At 48.0% G+C, this 18,584-nt stretch overlaps 1 protein-coding gene across 5 annotated transcripts in view; it reads right to left on the bottom strand.

Moving 5' to 3' along the window:
• XYLT1 (xylosyltransferase 1) overlaps positions 1-18,584 on the bottom strand; it is a 492,695-nt gene that overhangs the window by 39,257 nt on the left and 434,854 nt on the right. For all 5 annotated transcript variants that reach the window (XM_079945329.1, XM_079945332.1, XM_079945331.1 and 2 more), the window contains one exon: positions 5,229-5,309. In XM_079945329.1, coding sequence (XP_079801455.1) covers positions 5,229-5,309 — 81 coding nt within the window. The remainder of the gene's footprint in view (positions 1-5,228; positions 5,310-18,584) is intronic.

Here is an 18,584-nt window from a genome sequence, read left to right as displayed (position 1 = left end):
TCATGATTCCCGTTTTACAGATGAGGAAACTGAAGCACAAGTGATGGATGTAACTTACCCAAGGCCACACACCTAGTGAGTGCTCAGCATACGAACGCTGGCAGTCGGGGTCCAGGACCCAGATTCTTAACTGCCATGCTATAGGTTTTATGACGTCTGTATGAGACTTTCCTTAATATTTCTTTTCTAAACCAACTTTAGATAGCTTCAACTGTCTTCTTTTAAACTTAGTCTTATTCTAAGCATCATGTCCATGAAATCATCGATTAGATGCCTAATTATATAAATTTTCGTTGATATACATAAAATCAGTACTAACTCTCCCATGATGCCCATTCGTGAACACCCCAAAACAATCTCACATATCACTGGTGGACTGTGAACACACTTTGGGACAGGGTGACTCTAGAAAGCAGGGGGAGGACTGATTTTCCTCTCTTGCTCCTTTACAAATGATTCTGCTTAAAATCAGCAGAGCTTTGCTCTTTCATCCACACACTCCAAGAACTGAAAACAACAGGTCCTCTCAGATGCAGTCACTAATCATGGGGGGATAAAAGTCAGACCTAACCAGACTCCACTGCCAGCTGTGTGGAACCCTGAGCAAGTTAAACCAACTCTGCAAGCCTCAGTTGTACTCTTTAAAAGAGGATAACACCACTCGAAAGCGCCTGGCTCGGCACTTCCTGTGGTCAGCGAGGATACTCAGTCCTCCACAATCCCCGCATCACTGTCCGGATCTTATAAAGAAGAGGACATGAAGACATGGAGAGCCAAAGCCATTTGTCAAAGTCCCCTGGCTGCCATACGGCAGAGCTGGCATTTTGGCACAGGTGTCTGGACTCCATTGCCCACGCTCTTACCACCACACCACACTCTGCCCCAGGGCTAAGCACTGGGGCCCTGGGGACCTTGAATTATTTGGAGAACTTAGACCAATCAAGGCCGGAAAATTCCCAGAGGAAACTATTCCGGCTGGGAGTGAGGGAAATGATTTTCCCTTTCCATCTCCCCGTAAGGGGCCTGTTCCTACACACTGGGCTTTGATCAGGCTGCCGAGATTTGGGAAACTTCTCCGATACTCCCCGAGCAGAACCCAGGAGTTCCTGGGGATGTTTGCCAAGACCTGCTTACTCAGGGCACTTACTTCTTTTAGCCCTGCAGAGGTTATCTGGGAAACTGATAATTGTGCTATATGTCTTTCAATATATCTAGCTACTTCATTTTTGGAGGAAGGCAAGGAAATACAGTGAACACAACACTCCCCTTGATTTAATTATAGGAACAGTCAGGACCAATTTGGCAGTTATTAAAGTACCAGTTTGCCTTTATGCCATCTCTTAGCAGCGGGAGCTGGAAGTCCAAATTGGCTGCTAAAGGCTGAAGTTGGGGACGGGAAGGTCAAAACTGCTATTAGGAACCACGTGGAATTAAAAACTAAGGCGCCCTGTGGCCTATTTGGTATCTCACTGCTTGCTTTTGTCCCTCTCCATCTCTCTGTCTTTTAAACTCTCTTCCTCTGTCACACTGTCTGGTCCCGAAGCATGAAGCATCAGAACGGGAAGGCATTTGGAGATCATGTCATTCAACCACTTTGTTTTTCAAAGGGAGAAAATGAAGCCCAGAGAAGCAGAGTGGCTGCCTCAAAGCCACCCAGCATATTGGAGGAAAGCAGGACCAGAACACAGACAGGCTGCATCACGCAGGGATTTGCGCTTGGGCTCTGGGGACACACTCACTTAGGTTTGAGCCCTAACCCTGCCCTAGTTGCGTGAGCTTAAGCAAGTTACTTCACCTCTCTGAGTCTCAGTTACCTTATCAGTAAAATGAGGCTAATACGTTGAGAAGGGTCGCCGTCTGGAGCCAGAAAATTAAACCAACACAAAGGGAAAGAGAACAGAAGTTAATGGGTGGGGGTGGTCAAAAGGTACAAACTTTCAGTTATAAAATAAGTAAGTTCTGGGGATGTAATGTACGGCACGGTGACTACAGTTAAAAATACTGTGTTGTACATGTTTGAAATTTGCTATGATCTTAAAAGTTCTTATCATGAGAAAAAAGATTGTAACTATGGGTGGTGATGGATATTAACTAGACTTCTTGTGGTGGTCATTTTACAATATATACATATATTGAATTGTTATATCACTTACTTGAAACTAACATAATATGTCGGTTATATATTAATTAAAAAAAAAGATTCTTGCCAGTGAACTACTTGGCTATTTGATGTGATGTGTTTATTTTACTTTAACCCTCTCCAGAAATAATAAGAAATAATTAAGCAGCCAGAAAAAAAAAAAAAAAGAATTAACAGAGTCTGGGCTTGATGATATCATTTGAACTGCCTGATTCAGCTATGCCTGAAGTCAGATACTAGTGTTTTAGTTGCATCACCCAATAACTTCCCTTACCCTTTAAGCGAGTTTGAGCTGAGTTTCTGTCACTTCCCACCAAAAAAGGGTCCTTCCTAACATGCCATCAGTGCAGAGCCAGAGCGAAGCCCCACCCAGGCTGCGCCCCTGGGAGACGTGAGGGCAGATGGGCGTGGCTAGGTTTGTTCACTCAGCAGGTGAGGCCTCAGCTGACAAAGAGGAGAAAGTCACCGCTGATGGCTCATTTTACTACTGAATTAATTCTAAATTAATCTCCTGAATTCATCTAAGTGAGAGAATCCCAGCTGAGGACTCATGCGTGAGTGTTGGAACTTGTGAGCTGTTTTGTCCAGAGAGCCTTGGGTTTTAGGGTTTTAGAGGGAGATGCAAGCAACAACTCCTCAGCCTGCGTCTTTATCCTGCCCTTTATCCTGCTGTGCCGTTTGGGTACCACCTGTCAACTGCTGATGCACATCAACTGGACAAGATGTACTCATACACCCAGAGGCACAACTCTGGCCTACACACCATCTATTTATTTCTCCCACCTGCAATATTTGAGTCCAATGTTTATCATGGCAATGACATCATCACTACCACCACCACCACCATCATCATCTTCACAGGGCATTTATGATATGCCAAATGCTTTACATACAACATCTCATTTAATCCTTCCAACAATCTCGTGCGCATAAGTCCATTAATGTTTCCTTTGTACAGATAAGGGAACCGGCTCAGAGAGGTTAAGTCACCAGTCCAGTGAAACACAGACAGGACGTGGTGGATCAGAACTTCAACCTAGGAGGTATGACCTCAAAACCTCATGATTTTAACCTCTGTGTTGTAGCCAGTTCCTAGCACAGGGCCTGGAAATAGTAGATAGAGAATAAATACTGAGCAGGCTGAAACCACAATACTAGGGTGGATGTAATTCAGACACAAGTCTATCAACTTACAGTGGATTCCTTTCTAACGATATGACTTTGCACAAAACATGTATTATAAGTTACTTGGAAGTGAAGAAGCATCTTCATTCTCTACCTAAGGGTGGGGATACCAATATCTGGTCTAGTTCTGACAACGTACCACCTGCATGGAATCTTGCTCAGCTCTACCCTGCTTCCATGGGCTTTGGGGCCAGAGAATTGGGTTCAAACTCCAGCACTTACCAGCTGTGTGACTTTGGGAAAATCATTTGGGCTCCCAAAGCTCCCCTTTCTTCTCCTGACAAATGGAGATAATAATACGTAGTTTTACATTGAGTGACTGTAAGAATAAAGTTGGATCCTGTGCGAAAAGGGCCCAGCAGAGCGATGTGCACTTAGCAGGAACACAGCCCACTATATGTCTACCATTCTTCTTTATCCACCAGGCCTCTCCAGTGTAGTGGCCAGAACATGCTATAGTAATCTGTGCTAATTTACAGAGCATCTTCAAGTCTGGGGTTAAGTGTAAAGAATGCAGGCTGCCAGGAGGACAGGCTCAATCTAGAAATAGACAGCTGGATGCCATCAACGTTAAAATTAAGGAAAATGATACAACCCAAGGATTCTGGGGTTACTTCTTGAAAGCTCAGGAAATGGAGCTCACTGCCTGCTTCTGTCCCTCCCTTCTGTGGATATCTGGGTAAAGGGGATCACAGAAACAGCTAAAATGACACCTCCATCGGCAGTGGCAGAGAACACCTACAGCAGAGCCGGCAAACTGAAATGCCAACAGGGTGAGGTAGGGGAGAGGGCAGCGAGGACTGCAGCAACCTGTAGAACGTGGGCTTTGTCTAAGAACCAGATCATAACTTCCGCGACAAAATTCAAGCACAGATGTAGTGGACCTTTGGCTCTTTTAAGATGAGCTGGAAATCTGGATTTCCCTGGGAAATATTGCTGTTTTTAAATGGGGCTATTAACTTTCAAATGAAGCACCTGAATTAAACAAGACAAAACCAGCACGAAGGCCAAAGAAAACACATTAACACGCTAAAGGTATCCTGTGAGCTGCCAGATTAAGTTCTGAAGGCAACGCTAGGAAAAGGCTCTAAGATGGCAGAGCGATCCTGGGCAGTGTTTTATGTCCAATGGTGGAGCGGACCCTGTGGTCTCTCCTACAGAGGGTGCTCAAGACTGCGTCCCTTCCGGCTGATCTCTGGCCACGGGGATTTAGGCTCAGCTCAAAGCGGGACTGCAGTGATGCTGTTTGGCTCTGCTCAGTCTAAGTGAGAGAGGCACAACAGATCCAGGTTGGGCTCCTGGTGCCTCCAATCCCTGCCAACATCTTAGGCAGCAAGAGTGAGGCAATGGTGAGGGCGCAGCGCTGGGAGTCGGGATACTTGAGTTCAACTCCATGCTGGCATGAGACTCTTTCCTGCTAGAAGGTAAATTCCATGAGAGTGAGGATTTTGTCTTGTTCTCCTCTAGAAGGGTGCCTGGCACATGCTTGGCACTAAGTGAGTATTTGTTGAATGACTGGCTGACCGAATGAATGATCTGGGGACATCATTTACTTAAACTATGGGCCTCAGTCTTCCTACCAATAAATTGGGTATTAAAATGACTACCCTAGTTTCCTTGAAGGACAGCCATAATGTGATAATGGACTCATGAAAGGGCTTGGGGGAAAAGGTGTAAAGGACTAGGACATGATGAGACACATTCACTGTGATCTCTGTCCCTGGCTGGCAGAAGACACCATTTCAGATGCTACAAAGAAAGGGCCAAGGCCCATCCACGCCATGCCTCTCTCCCATCCTCAACTTTTCTCTGGCTGCATCAAACCAGCCTAGAAGGAAGCCCCCAAATGATCACTCAGATCTCCATTTCCCTTTTGCACAAGGGTAGGGGGAGGATACACTACCTGGCGTTGTCCCGGCCGTGTGACTTCAAGAAATTCATCTCTCGGTATCGGGAGAGAAATGCCACCAGCTGGTCATTTGTCCTGTGGAAGCAAACCGAGAGGAAAGTCAGGGTCCTCCGGAAATCATGCAGACTTTGTGTCCTGGCTCCTTTCTTTGTCACAGAAACCAGGTCCCCTCCCTCTTTCACACCATGCAGGTAGGGAAGGCATCTTCTTTCATATGTCGCCATCATTGAGCTTACCACAGCATGCTAAAATGGACTGTCTGTCTCTTACATACTCCATATGCTGTGAACTCCTTGAGAATAAGCCTAGTACCTTATTTGTTTTGGAACCTCCAGTGCCCAACACTGGGCTTGGCAAACCGTAAGGCATCAGTGAATACTTCAATGCCAGATACAGAGTAACCTCAGGGCCTTTGCACTTGCCGTGCCTGGGAAATTCTACCCCATATCTTTCCATGTCTGCTCTTGTCATCCAGGTCTCCTTTCAAATGTCACCTCTTCGGAGAGGCTTTTTTTTTTTTTGTTGCCCAACCTAAAGTAGCACCTGCCTCCCCCCACCCCCATCACATCACTATATTCACAACATGAGCTCCTCACCATCTGAAAGAGCTATATTTGCTTCCATTAGGACGTAAGCTCTGTGAGGACAGAACCTAATGCAACTCACTCATCACTGGCACATGGTAAGAGGCACATTAATGTTTGTTGGATGAATGGATGACTCAAGGTGAGATGAGTTTAAACTGACTCCTTCAAATGTGTTTTGAGGAATGAATGAGTCAATGAATGGATGAATCCATAACCCCCAGGCTGATTGAGAGAGCTTTAAGAAATATGAAGTGTGATGCAAACGGGTGACATTGTTCCCGACATTGTTATCCCAGATTTATCGCCATCTATCTCAGCACTAGCGGTGTAGTCACAGCTAATCAGCTTGTGCATACAGCTGTGACAGTACTTTAACAGGCAGTCACACGGGGTCTCCATCTGCCAGAAACGCGGTTGCCTCTTACGCTGAATAAACCCCAACAGGTAAACGGTGCTGAAGTGACAGCTCCTTTATCATCTGGCTTCTCCGCTCAGGGATTTTTACTTAGGAGGAAAGGGTTAACCATTGTTTCAAATTGGGAGAAACGGTGAAGGCGCATCTCTGGGAAGAGAAAGGAGGCTAGACTCTGGGGGGCAGGTGGGTGCCTAAGAAAGCGATGCCTGTGCTCTAGAAGCAGAAAGGGCTGGGGAGAGATCCCAGCTCCACTTCTGACCCAGTTGTGTGTCCTACGGTAAGTCATTCAACCTGAGTGGCGGCCTTCACCTGGCTGCCCTTCACACAGTAGGTATACATACTGATGGATAACTGGGTGGACTTAAAGGGCATACAGTAGGGGCACAATAAATGCGAGCTGCTCTGCTCTTGGCCTCCCAGCACCCGGTCAGGGCCGCCCTCACCCCTCACCCCCTCCTTCAGTTCCCTGCATCACCTGCAGTCGTGCCACTCCAAGCCCCTGCTCCTCTGGTTGGACAACTATTGTTGACCGACTCATAATTTCAGCGGAGGGGGACGGAGAAGTTAACAGAGGCTGCAGTGGAAACGAGCACTGCCGACATCCCGTCCTCGTTTACAGAAATCAACACCACTTCAAAACCTGCCGTTCTAGTGGCTGCAGATGCCAGAAAAACCCTGTGTCCTACAGCAAGGTAAACCCGCCCAGACACAAATGCAGAAAGCTTAGTCCTGCGGATGCGCAGAGGCGAATCCCAGGGACACAGGCAAAAGGCCAAGTCCACGTGTCCATGCGCACGTGGAGCATCTCCGCAAACAGGCGACGTAAAGCCCAGGCGTGCTTCCCTCCCAGTTACGGGTTGCTGTGGGCAGAGGGCCTCTTGAAGTTGCTGGAGAGGTGGAAACTAAACCAGCCTGCAAAGGAAATGAAAGCAATCTCTCTTTCCAAACCATAGAGGCCCGTTCCATCTCCGCGTCTTAGCAGTTCCTGTTTACCAACCCCCTCTCTACTCTCTGCGACAGTTCATTATTGTCCTCCTGATGAATACCGGGACAAGTTAACCTCTGAATGGGTCCCTGGCAGCAGGAATAATAAAGAGGGGCCTCTCAGCGGCCTCAGTGGCAGGATTGAAGGGGCCGGGCCGGGGCTCCTGGGCCCCCTCTCACGAAGCCTCAGGCCTCCCAGGGTCAGCGGCTGAGGCTCCATTTAGCAGCCCCAGAAAGCGCTTTTCAGGGCCCCGAGCTGGGGCCATTGTCACATTTACCGCTTCACTGCGTCCCCATCTGACGGGGATGAATAGGCATTTAGCGAATTTACTTAGCGATGCTTCCACATGAAATCGGCTCAAAAGATGACATCTTAGGGGAGGGAGCGTAGACAGGGAGGGGGCTGCGGATTCCAGGCCCAGAGCCTGTGGGTAAAGCGATTTTCAAAGCACAGCGCTGGGTCCTGGCTGGGCTGGACACGGAGGGGACCCTGGCTCCCCCTCCCTGGGCGAAGAGCCTGCCCCTCGAGCTAAAACCTGTCCCCCAGCCCTTCTGCAGGGGGAGACAGATCGGCTGAGGACCAGGTTTCCCTGTGGGGCTTTCCGACGCCTGTTGGTAATTGCCTACATAATATTTAGTTCCCTCTGAATAATTAACAGCTTGCGATCTGTTGTCATTTTACCCAGTTCCGTGCTCTCTCCCACTCTCTCCCCCTCACACGCATTTCTCACTCCTTTCTGGTGGAGTCATTTGCCAAATGAATTCCACAGCTCATCGCTTGTGTCTGTCTCCTCCACAATTTCCTTCCACCTTTTGTGGAAATGATCAGAAGACACGTCTATGCCAGTTCCTCCGATTCGTGGTGGGGCCTCCGGGACCCATCACTGCGGCCTTTGGAGCCACTGGGACATCTTTATGGGAATATGTAAGTAAATAAATATTATAGTAAATAATTTGTTTTAATAAATACATTTATTTTAATGTAAATAAACTTACTGGAACCATGTGGGAACCTCGGTTAGAAGGAAATACATGCATAGTAAAATGAGCTCCCGAAGCACCACCATTATGAAATGTCCACCACGCCCTAGGCCCCTGGGCGGACTTTTGCTACAATTTATTGCATTGAATAATCACAAAGAGTCTCTAAAATGCGAGTTTCATTCCCATTTTACAGATGGGCAACTGAGACTCAGAGAAAACACCCATTTAGTGAACAGTGCAGAACTAGGATTGGAACCTGGTTCCAAATGCAAAGCTCGTGTTCTTTGCTACTAGACGGCTTCTACAAATGAATGAATGGATGAATGAGTGAATGAATTCCATCCCAGGTACAAGAGAAAACACACATGTGTTCCACTGCCTCCTTGTTCAGAGCCTGGTCTTGGGACCAGCAGCGTTAGCCCACTGCTATTAGACATGCCCTACCTCAGGCTCCACCCAAGATACACTGAGTTAAAATGTGCCTTTTAACAAGACTCCCAGGGCATGCGTGCGCCCTTTAACGTTTAGGAAGTGCTGCTTCACGCCAAGCATGAATATCGGTAGTTAATTCTCCTCCTCTTCATCTTCTCGCCACGGTCTCTTCCTGAGAGCCCAGACTTCAGGCAGGTTATTTCATCTCAATAAGCCTCAGGTGTTGGGAGTATTAAATAAAATAATGCATGTAAGACCCGTGCGGTAGCACCCAGCCCCCAGTGAGCCCTTGATAAAGGTTAACTGCTGTTTAATAGTATTACTATTGCCATCGCGAGCATCAGAAGCTTAAGACATGTTGAACTGAGGACAGCAGTACAAAGATCCAAGCTGATTTGAACTCGGAAATCTCTCTGTGCCTCATACCCACGAATTTTCTGCGGAGCATGGTTTGGGAGACGCTCCACAGAAGGGAACCTGTCTACAGTCTCCCAGCTGGCATCACAGTTATGAACTGGCTCCCAGAGGACCGCCACACTGCTGCATGTGTCAGATACGCATGTAGCTCTGGGCATGAAGACACCCAGGAAGAAGGGGGATAGCTCTTAGGTCCTCGGGTGCCCAGAAGTCCAGTCACAGCCCAGCCTGTCTGCAGGCAGTGAGTGGCAGGGCAAGGAGCGTTTGGGACCTGCTCGGTTTCACTTGGAAGGAGCCCATCACAGAGCCAACTGCCCTCCTCTGGGTCCCTCCTGCCTACCCCGATAGCCCTTCCCTGATACAGGATGCTAATACGCTGCCAGAGGTGTTCATGGCTGATGGCGAGGCCGACGGCGCTAAAGCAAAGTTTAGCACAGAGTTTCGTGAATGTCAGGACTTCAAACCCCTGATGCTGCCAGGTATGCCCAGACCCCAGAGGGCACCGGATGCAGCCCTCCTGGAGGCAGTGGGCGGGCCATTTGTGGAGCGAAGTGTGTGTGAGAGGTAGTGGTTGGAGGCCTGTGGAGTCGGGCAAGCTGAGCATTGAGGCACCTTCAGTCTGAGCTCAGAATATACTACAGTATTTCCCCAACTTCTTCCACTAGTGTATCATCTGTACAATTATTTCCTATATATGTTCACTTTAAGTACCACCTTTGCATTACCCTATGCGACAATATTTGTGGTAGCTGATGTACCCTTCTATTTTTCAAATTTCAAACGGCAAAATACACATAAAATTTGCCACCTTAACCAGCTTAAGTGTACAGTTTAGTTGTATTAAGAACATTCATCTTGTCGTGCAACCATCACCACCATCCACCTCCAGAACTCTTTGCATCTTGCAAAACTGAAACTCTGAATCCGTTACACAACAACTCCCCGCTTGCCCCTGCCCCCGGCAACCATCCTTCTACTTTCCGTCTCTGCATATTCAGAGCAGTCAAACTCTAGGGACCTCACGTAAGTGGGACCATACAGTATTTATCTTTATGTGACTGGCTTCTTTCACATGGCACAATGTCCTCAAGGTTCCTCCCTGTGGTGGCATGGGTCAGAATTTCTCTCCTTTATAAGGCTACATAATATTCCATCCTGACGTACCGTTTTGATGTTTTCTCCTATGACATGTGAAAAGCAACGATGCCTTGTCCGTACTCCTAAAGCCACTGGGCCACCAAAGGCATATGGAGAGTGGCCCTCTGCCCCGGGGGGCCCAGGACACAGAAGTTTTCATTTTAAACTCAGATGGTTCTGGGCACATGGACCTGCCACAGGATGTGTGACCCCGGGAGAAGCGTCATCCTCCATCTTTCTATGATAAACCTGAGTGCAGAAAACCACAATGATGGGAAGGCCAGCTGTAACCCTCTCCTGTGCTTTTAAAATTATAACTATGACACTCAGGCTACAGCAAGATCATGAAATTACAGCAGAGGCAACAACAGCACCTAACAACAGCACTTGAGTACCTACTATGTGGGAGACACTATTTTAAGCACTCTGTACCTATTAACCCACTTATTCCTCATGGCGACCCTATGAAGTAGATGCTGTTGTATTTATATCCATTTTTCATTACAGAAACGGGAATATGCATCTTCGTGGCCTTTTTTTTTTTTTTTTTTGCGGTACGCGGGCCTCTCACTGTTGTGGCCTCTCCCGTTGCAGAGCACAGGCTCCGGACGCGCAGGCCTAGCGGCCATGGCTCACGGGCCTAGCCGCTCCGCGGCATGTGGGATCCTCCCGGACCGGGGCACGAACCCGTGTGCCCTGCATCGGCAGGCGGACTCTCAACCACTGCGGCACCAGGGAAGCCCCAGACTTCATCCTTTTAATGGCCGCACAGCCTCCTATGGAATGGGCACAGCCGATCCCCTAGTGATGGACATTTAGGTTGTTTCCTCATTCGCCTCCCTGCTTGCAGGTATCGCTCCTACGAACATCCTTGCACATTTATCTTTCCACATGTGGGTATGATAGATGTTTGTAGGATTAAATTCCCAAATGTGGAACTGTTCATGCAAAGGATGCCTTTGAGTCTCTCTTTGCTTTCAGAAAGACTCATTACATGGACTGAGGCTGCCCCAAGGGTTGAGGGCATGGCTGGGGCTCACATCATTACACAGGAACTGACCAGCTGGCTACCAGTGGTGTGGGCAGGGAGAAGGAAACTGTAAAGGGGATGGAGGTGGGGAGGCTGGTGGGCTTCTCCAGCAGGGTGGCCAGGCCTGAGCAGGGGCCTTCTTGTTTCCCCAGGGTACCAACAGCCAGTGGGACCCAAATGAACCTTCTGTCGAGCAGCATGGGTGTGTGGGGCACGGCAGAAAACCATCCTCTTCAGTACTCGGGGCAGCTGTTCCAGCTGGTGCCCATCTGTCCGCTAACAGCCCCGGGATTTTCAGTCGGGCACCTTGGACGATACTTTTCAGGAACCTGGCTAGAGTCATGAGGCGAGCAGGCATTGGGTCTAATTCCATTCTGTTCCTCCAGGACCCGGTACACAGTAGGTGCTCAACAGTGATTCAGCGCAGCGCCCGCCCCACGGGACGGGCTCAGCTCCCGAGGGCGGAGAGCACAGGCATTCACTTCTACATCTGTGCCTTTGCCCATCCCATTCCCTCTGCCAGGAATGCTGCTCCCTGTGTCTCTGACCTGGGAGAGATGTGGGGCAGAAAACAATGAGGGTAGAAAACATGCCTTTTGTTGCCTGCAAAGTGCTAAGTGCTCCTCCTTCTTTTAATTTCACAGTAACCCCATCACGTGGGTACTAGTTTATATGTGAATAAAGTGGGACACAGAGATTTAACAGTTTGGCCAAAGTCTTAGAAGAGGTGGAGCTGAGATCTGGACCTCAGCACCCCAGGTCGAGAGTGCAGGCTCTTTTCAATCCTGCTTTCCCCATGGTGAACAGGCTACAGGAATGTGCTTCATTTCTTTAGAAAGAGTCAGGAAACAAGCAGAGGAAACTGCAGCCACCTTCTGACGCCTCCTACTTCCTTCCAAGGGGATCGTTGTGGAGCATAGGTTGCACATCAGGCGTCGTCTGTCCGGGGTGTGGGCCTTTCTGTGGCGCCGTCTACAATCTGACCCCAGCCACGTGATTCCTCTCACTGCACTCCATCTCACAAGTGGATTCAGACCCATTTTTCCATCCGGCTTATTTCTTTTTGGGTTGGGGAGAGGCACTCCCATCACTGTCCTCGACTTTCCAGATGGCTCATGCGTGAGCCTTACTGAAGTCTTATCTGCTAGGAAATCTCTCAGGAAGGCCAGAACTCCAGAACAACCAGAGGAAAGGCCAAGTTCAGGGTTCCCTGAAGAAGAGGCAAGAGCAAAGGCAACTGGAGACAAGAGAAGGCAACCCCTGATTCAAATGTAGTGGAAGCTCATAGCGAGACCTGAGTGCTAGCATACTGGGAAAGCTAGATGCTGTAATTCTTCCTGGACCCTGGGGGCATGATTACAGCCCTAGTTGGGTACCTGAGGAAAAGTGAACTGGATAAAATGCAGCCCCAGCTTCTAGACTCCACTCTAATCCATCCTCGGGGAAGCAGTTGTAAGATCTTCTAAAACGTAAGTCTGATCGTGCCCCTTCTTCTACTTAATACCCTTGGTGGTTCTCCAGCCCCTGCAGGACAGTGTCCTAACTCCTTAGCAAGGCTAGAAAGTGGGTTGTCAGCTGGCTCTGCCTGTTCAGTCTCGAGATTACTTGAAGTTCTCTAAACGTTCTGTGCCCTTTCATGACTTTAAGATTTTGCAAGTTCCGTCTGCTCTCCTGGGAAACATGATTTCCCAGTTTGATAGGTCAGAGGCCAGACCCCTGGAACCTCAGTGGGTAAGGCAGTCATGGTACCTGTCCTCCAGTGGCAGGGACAGTGGGGCAGGCAGACAAACAGGGAGATTCTTGGGATAGGGGGTGAAACAGCAGGTGAACTAAAGCACAAAGCATTCTGGAGGCACCAGGGGACAGCTCTTCCCCTCCACACAGGCAGACAGCGAACTAGATAACCACCTGGATAATAAAACCCAATTGCTTTTAATTGGATGCATCTTTTCGTTACTGGTGACAATGACGCAGAATTAAAACATGCTCACTGCGTTTCTAGGAACTGGCAAACCATTTCTCAAAGCCTCAACACTTTCACAGAACATTTGTAAAACACACATTTTTCATTTTAAGCATACATCAGCCATTCTAAGAGGCAGTTTATCTGACTTTCCATCGGTGGGAACTCTAAACACGTCAGCCCTTCCTCCAGATGGCTGTAACGGAAAGGTAACTGACAAGAATCAGAACCCAGAGAGCCGGATAAAATAACATTGCTGGAATCATGAATGAAGAACTGAATTGCCATTCAGCTGCGCGTGCACGCGTGTGTGTGTGTGTGTGTGTGTGTGTGTGTGTGTGTGTGAAGTCTGTTTGATTGTATTTTAATTCTCTGAAATCTGGTTGTCCTCATATGCCACGAGACATCTCAAATGAGCAGAACATTTGGTTAACTAAATCCTGCATCCCTTTACAACGACGGATTACAGCCAGTTATTTGATTTGGTTTTGAGGGGGACAAGACAAGACCTCCTTTGGAGGACATCAAAAGACTGAATCTTAAAAGTAAATGCGATTTATGTGGGAAAGCCAAAACTTCGCTGCAATGAAAGCTGTTTTTAGAAAGGTGTTTGTAGAAGTTTCTCTCTGATCTTTGCCACTTTCTTGCTGTTTGATTTTAAGCAAGCTCGCTGAGTCTTAGTTTTCTAATCTGCAAAACAGGAATGACAATGGCCTCCGAGTTGCCTGTGTGTTGGGGGTATGGCCCGCGCAGTACCTGGCCCATAGTATGTGTTCAGTAAAAGGGAGCCTTCAGAAGGAAGTCCCTAGATCCTTTGCTTAGAAATGCTGGAGGGAAGGCATTCCCACTCCTTACCAATCTTCTATCAAGCTGTGACATTTTAACTCTTATATGCCTTGTGTTCCCATTTGTAAGTTATATATGTTCAGTTCCCTTGACTGTAAGCTACCTGAGGACATGAACCTTGTCTGATTCGTCTCTCTTTCCCCAGTGTCCAGCACAGGCCTGAAACAGGGCAGGTTCTAGCAGCCACATGCCTCTTCCTCTTTGGGGCCTCATGCCTGTTTTAGAGTGGTCCACAGAAACTGCTCTAAACACGTGTGCTGCATTCCAGAATGAGGGCTTTTCTGTACCTTCCCTTATGCTGGCGACACCTTTCCTACACATTTGCCTGGTCAATTCCTGTCTGTTTTTGCAAGAATCAGCTCAGTGTCAGTTCAACTGGCAAGGGATAGAGTATAAATGAGTGTTAAACTAAACTGATCTGTATTGATAAGTTCAACTTTCCTTCTGTGTGTATGGCTAAAAACAGATATCTTACACCATTTCACATTCCCCTGGGTTCAAAGGACGGCAATGACCTATTATCAATTCCAAGTCACCAGACAAGTGTCCCAATGCACCAACACTAACACATCAGTATTTGAAGTGGTTAAAATAATACAGAGAGATGTAGGTTCAAGTTCTGGTTCCACCACTTATGAGCTGTGTGGCCTTGGGCAGGTCATTTCATCTATTTGAAGCTCAATTTCCTCTTCTTTAAAACTGAGGATGGGGGCTTCCCTGGTGGTGCAGTGGTTGAGAGTCCGCCTGCCGATGCAGGGGACACGGGTTCGTGCCCCGGTCTGGGAAGATCCCACATGCCACGGAGCGGCTAGGCCCATGAGCCATGGCCACTGAGCCTGCGCGTCCGGAGCCTGTGCTCCGCAACGGGAGAGGCCACAACAGTGAGAGGCCCGCATACCGCAAAAAAAACCCAAAAAACAACAACAAAAAACCTGAGGATGATAACAATACTTACACTTTATGGGGCGGCTATGAGGATTAAATGAAATAAGAGGGCATTAACTGTTGCTTGCAACCGAACAATCCTGGCTGATACAGAAACCGGTATCAGAAGTGGGATAATGACTGGTGGGCAGGGGAGAGCAACAGGGATCACTCTAGGTTGAGTAGCTTAGCCCACAGAAGGCTGAAATGCTAGCTATCATTATCGTTGTTATTATTATTACTTCTCTAGGACTGAAGTCTGCGTTCTGCTGGGGGTGGAATACAACAAGGATCTCCATCTCCCAGAACATCAGGGTTAGGTCAGTTCAGATTTCAGCCCTGGGGTGAGACTTAGCTCAGAGGACAGCTGACTGTCCCTGAGCACCTTGGCAGCCTGCCAGGTTCACTAGCCTGTTCGTATTGGAACCAGGTCAAGATGCAACACAGAAGAGAAGCCACACACTCCTCCACGGAAAAAGAAATGCTGTAGCCACCCTTGCAAACCTCAAGCAGACACAGATTCTTGGCTCAAGAGAGATTCTGGAGGATCAGGACATGCTGCACCCAGGGTATTCTTTTTTTTTTTTTGCGGTACGCGGGCCTCTCACTGCTGTGGCCTCTCCCGTTGCGGAGCACAGGCTCCGGATGCGCAGGCTCAGCGGCCATGGCTCACGGACCCAGCCGCTCCGCGGCATGTGGGATCTTCCCGGACCGGGGCACGAACCCGTGTCCCCTGCATTGGCAGGCGGACTCTCAACCACTGCACCACCGGGGAAGACCGGATTCAGCTTTTTCAACTGGTATCACTGAGTTGTATGGACCCATTTCAATGGGGGTAACTTAAGCCCCGCTTTTATTTGACTGTCCGTGAATTCATGCATCCTGCTCATTGGGTAACGCCTATCCATTTACAGGCACTCCTGATGTGTTTACTAGGGGTAATGCCTTAGTCCCACTCCCTTTTGTTCTTATAGTGACAGTGTTTCTTAAGAAAAAAAGCTTAAGAAATGTCACCTGGGATTATTCCAAAGACCTGTTCACACATGGCTATGCTGGAAAGGTACTGGTACAAATTCACTGATCATTGATAAATTATCTGCAGTGCGAGGTCCTCGAATATTTGAACGGTTTGGATTATTAAAGAGGACTGTATTGTAAATTGTAAAACAGGATGTAGGTATGCTGCATGAGGGGGGGAGTCATGTCTATTTTGTTCCCGTCACTCTGTCCCCGCTCATCCATTCAGCAGATATTTATGTTAGACCTACTGTGTGTCAGGCACTGTTCTAGATGCTGGAGACACAGCGATGATTGACTGAGACCATGTCTCTGTGAGAACTTAGCCCTGCTCCCGGGGCATCCCCTGTATGTCCTGGATTAGCTTCCCCCCTGTGTATCGGGAACGGTACTAGTTATGTTCTATACTTGCAAGAGTCAAGAACATAGTCACCCTGATGATCTGCTGTGTTCTGAGGTTCAGATGAGGAACTCCAGCTGAGAAAGGCTTGGCTGGCACAATGTCTGGCACATAATAGTCGCTTAATATACACAGGGACAAAGGTTGAATGAAATCCCTGAGGCTGTGCGAGGTCCCTGAAATGGAATTGCCAAACGTACATAGAATCCCTTTTACACCAAGGCAGATACCTGGGCAGGTCCAACTGAGATGAGTCCAACTGAGTGATAGCCAGATGTGCCACTGTCCTGCAGGGACATCACTCTGCGTTGGGTGACCGGGTTTGAAGCTTGCCTATCTGCTTCCTTGCTGTGTAATCTTGTAAGTTACTTTACCCCTCCGAGCCTCTGTTTCCTTGTCTGAGTTGGGCAAAGACTTCATGAGATCACGTATGTGAAAGGCTCAGCCCAGTGCCTGGCACACAGTAAGTGCTTGATTATCCCAGAGCTCTTGTTGCCTGTTCCCTCTGAGGGAGAGGAAGGATGACTGGCTAGCTGGCTTCCCCAGGCACACCAGTTACAGTCATCAGGGCTTTCCCCAGGGGGATCTGTGGCCCTTGGGGCATGGACAGCGCCCAGGAGCTCAAGAACAGCCCGGAGATGGAAGCAACCTAAGTGTCCATCATCGGATGAATGGATAAAGAAGATGTGGCACATATATACAATGGAATATTACTCAGCCATAAAAAGAAACGAAATTGAGCTATTTGTAATGAGGTGGATGGACCTAGAGTCTGTCATACAGAGTGAAGTAAGTCAGAAAGAGAAAGACAAATACCGTATGCTAACACATATATATGGAATTTAAGAAAAAAAATGTCATGAAGAACCTAGGGGTAAGACAGGAATAAAGACACAGACCTACTAGAGAATGGACTTGAGGATATGGGGAGGGGGAAGGGTAAGCTGTGACAAAGCGAGAGAGAGGCATGGACATATATACACTACCAAACGTAAGGTAGATAGCTAGTGGGAAGCAGCCGCATAGCACAGGGAGATCAGCTCGGTGCTTTGTGACCGCCTGGAGGGGTGGGATAGGGAGGGTGGGAGGGAGGGAGACGCCGCAAGAGGGAAGAGATATGGGAACATATGTATATATATAACTGATTCATTTTGTTATAAAGCAGAAACTAACACACCATTGTAAAGCAATTATACTCCAATAAAGATGTAAAAAAAAAAATAATAATAATTAAAAAAAAAAAGAACAAAGCCAAGACCAAACTCTCTGTGGTTGGTTCCCTTGCTGGCTCCCAAACAGCCGAGGTTGGCAGAAAAAGGAAATCCAGATACAGAAGCCGAAATCCCTCTCTTCCTACTTTATCTTTTTACTGTTTCTTCCTTTTCTTACATAGCTGAAACACATATGTTAAAAAGCCAATAATACTCAGACGAATTGAAAACGGGTGTTCAGAAAAACCCTTGTATATGAATATTCATAGCAGCACTAGTCACAGTAGGCAAAAAGAGGAAACTACCCAAACATCTACTGACAGACGACTAGATAAAGTAAATGTGGTCTATCCATGCAATGGAATATTACTCAGCCATAAAATGTGACGATACTGACACACGCTTCAACATGGGTGGGGCTCGTGAACACGATGCTCAGTGAAAGAAGCCAAACAAAAAAGACCATATATTGTACGATTCCACTTATGTGCAATGTCCAGAAGAGGTAAATCTATGGAGACAGAAAGCAGAGCGGTGATTGCCAGGGGCTGGGAAGCGGGGGAAACGGAGAGTGACTGCTTAGTGGGCACAGGGTTTCCTTTGGGCTGATTAAAGTGTTGGGAACTAGAGAGTGATGGTGGATGCACAGCGTTGTGAACGTGCTAAACGCCACTAACGGTAAATTTTACGATATACGTATTTCACCACAATAAAAAAATACCCGTGGAAGCCCCAAATTCCAAACTGAAAAAAAGTCATTATAACATAGCTACAATAAGAATCATGCTTGGGGGCTTCCCTGGTGGCGCAGTGGTTGGAAGTCTGCCTGCCGGTGCAGGGGACGCAGGTTCGTGCCCCTGTCCGGGAGGGTCCCGCATGCCGCGGAGCGGCTGGGTCCGTGAGCCATGGCCGCTGAGCCTGCGCGTCCGGAGCCTGTGCTCCGCAATGGGAGAGGCCACAGCAGTGAGAGGCCCGCGTACCGCAAAAAAAAAAAAAAAAAGAA

This window comes from Stenella coeruleoalba (genome assembly GCF_951394435.1).
Source record: "Stenella coeruleoalba genome assembly, chromosome: 15".
Taxonomy (NCBI): Eukaryota; Metazoa; Chordata; class Mammalia; order Artiodactyla; family Delphinidae; genus Stenella; species Stenella coeruleoalba.
This window is presented reverse-complemented; position numbering and strand designations above follow the sequence as displayed.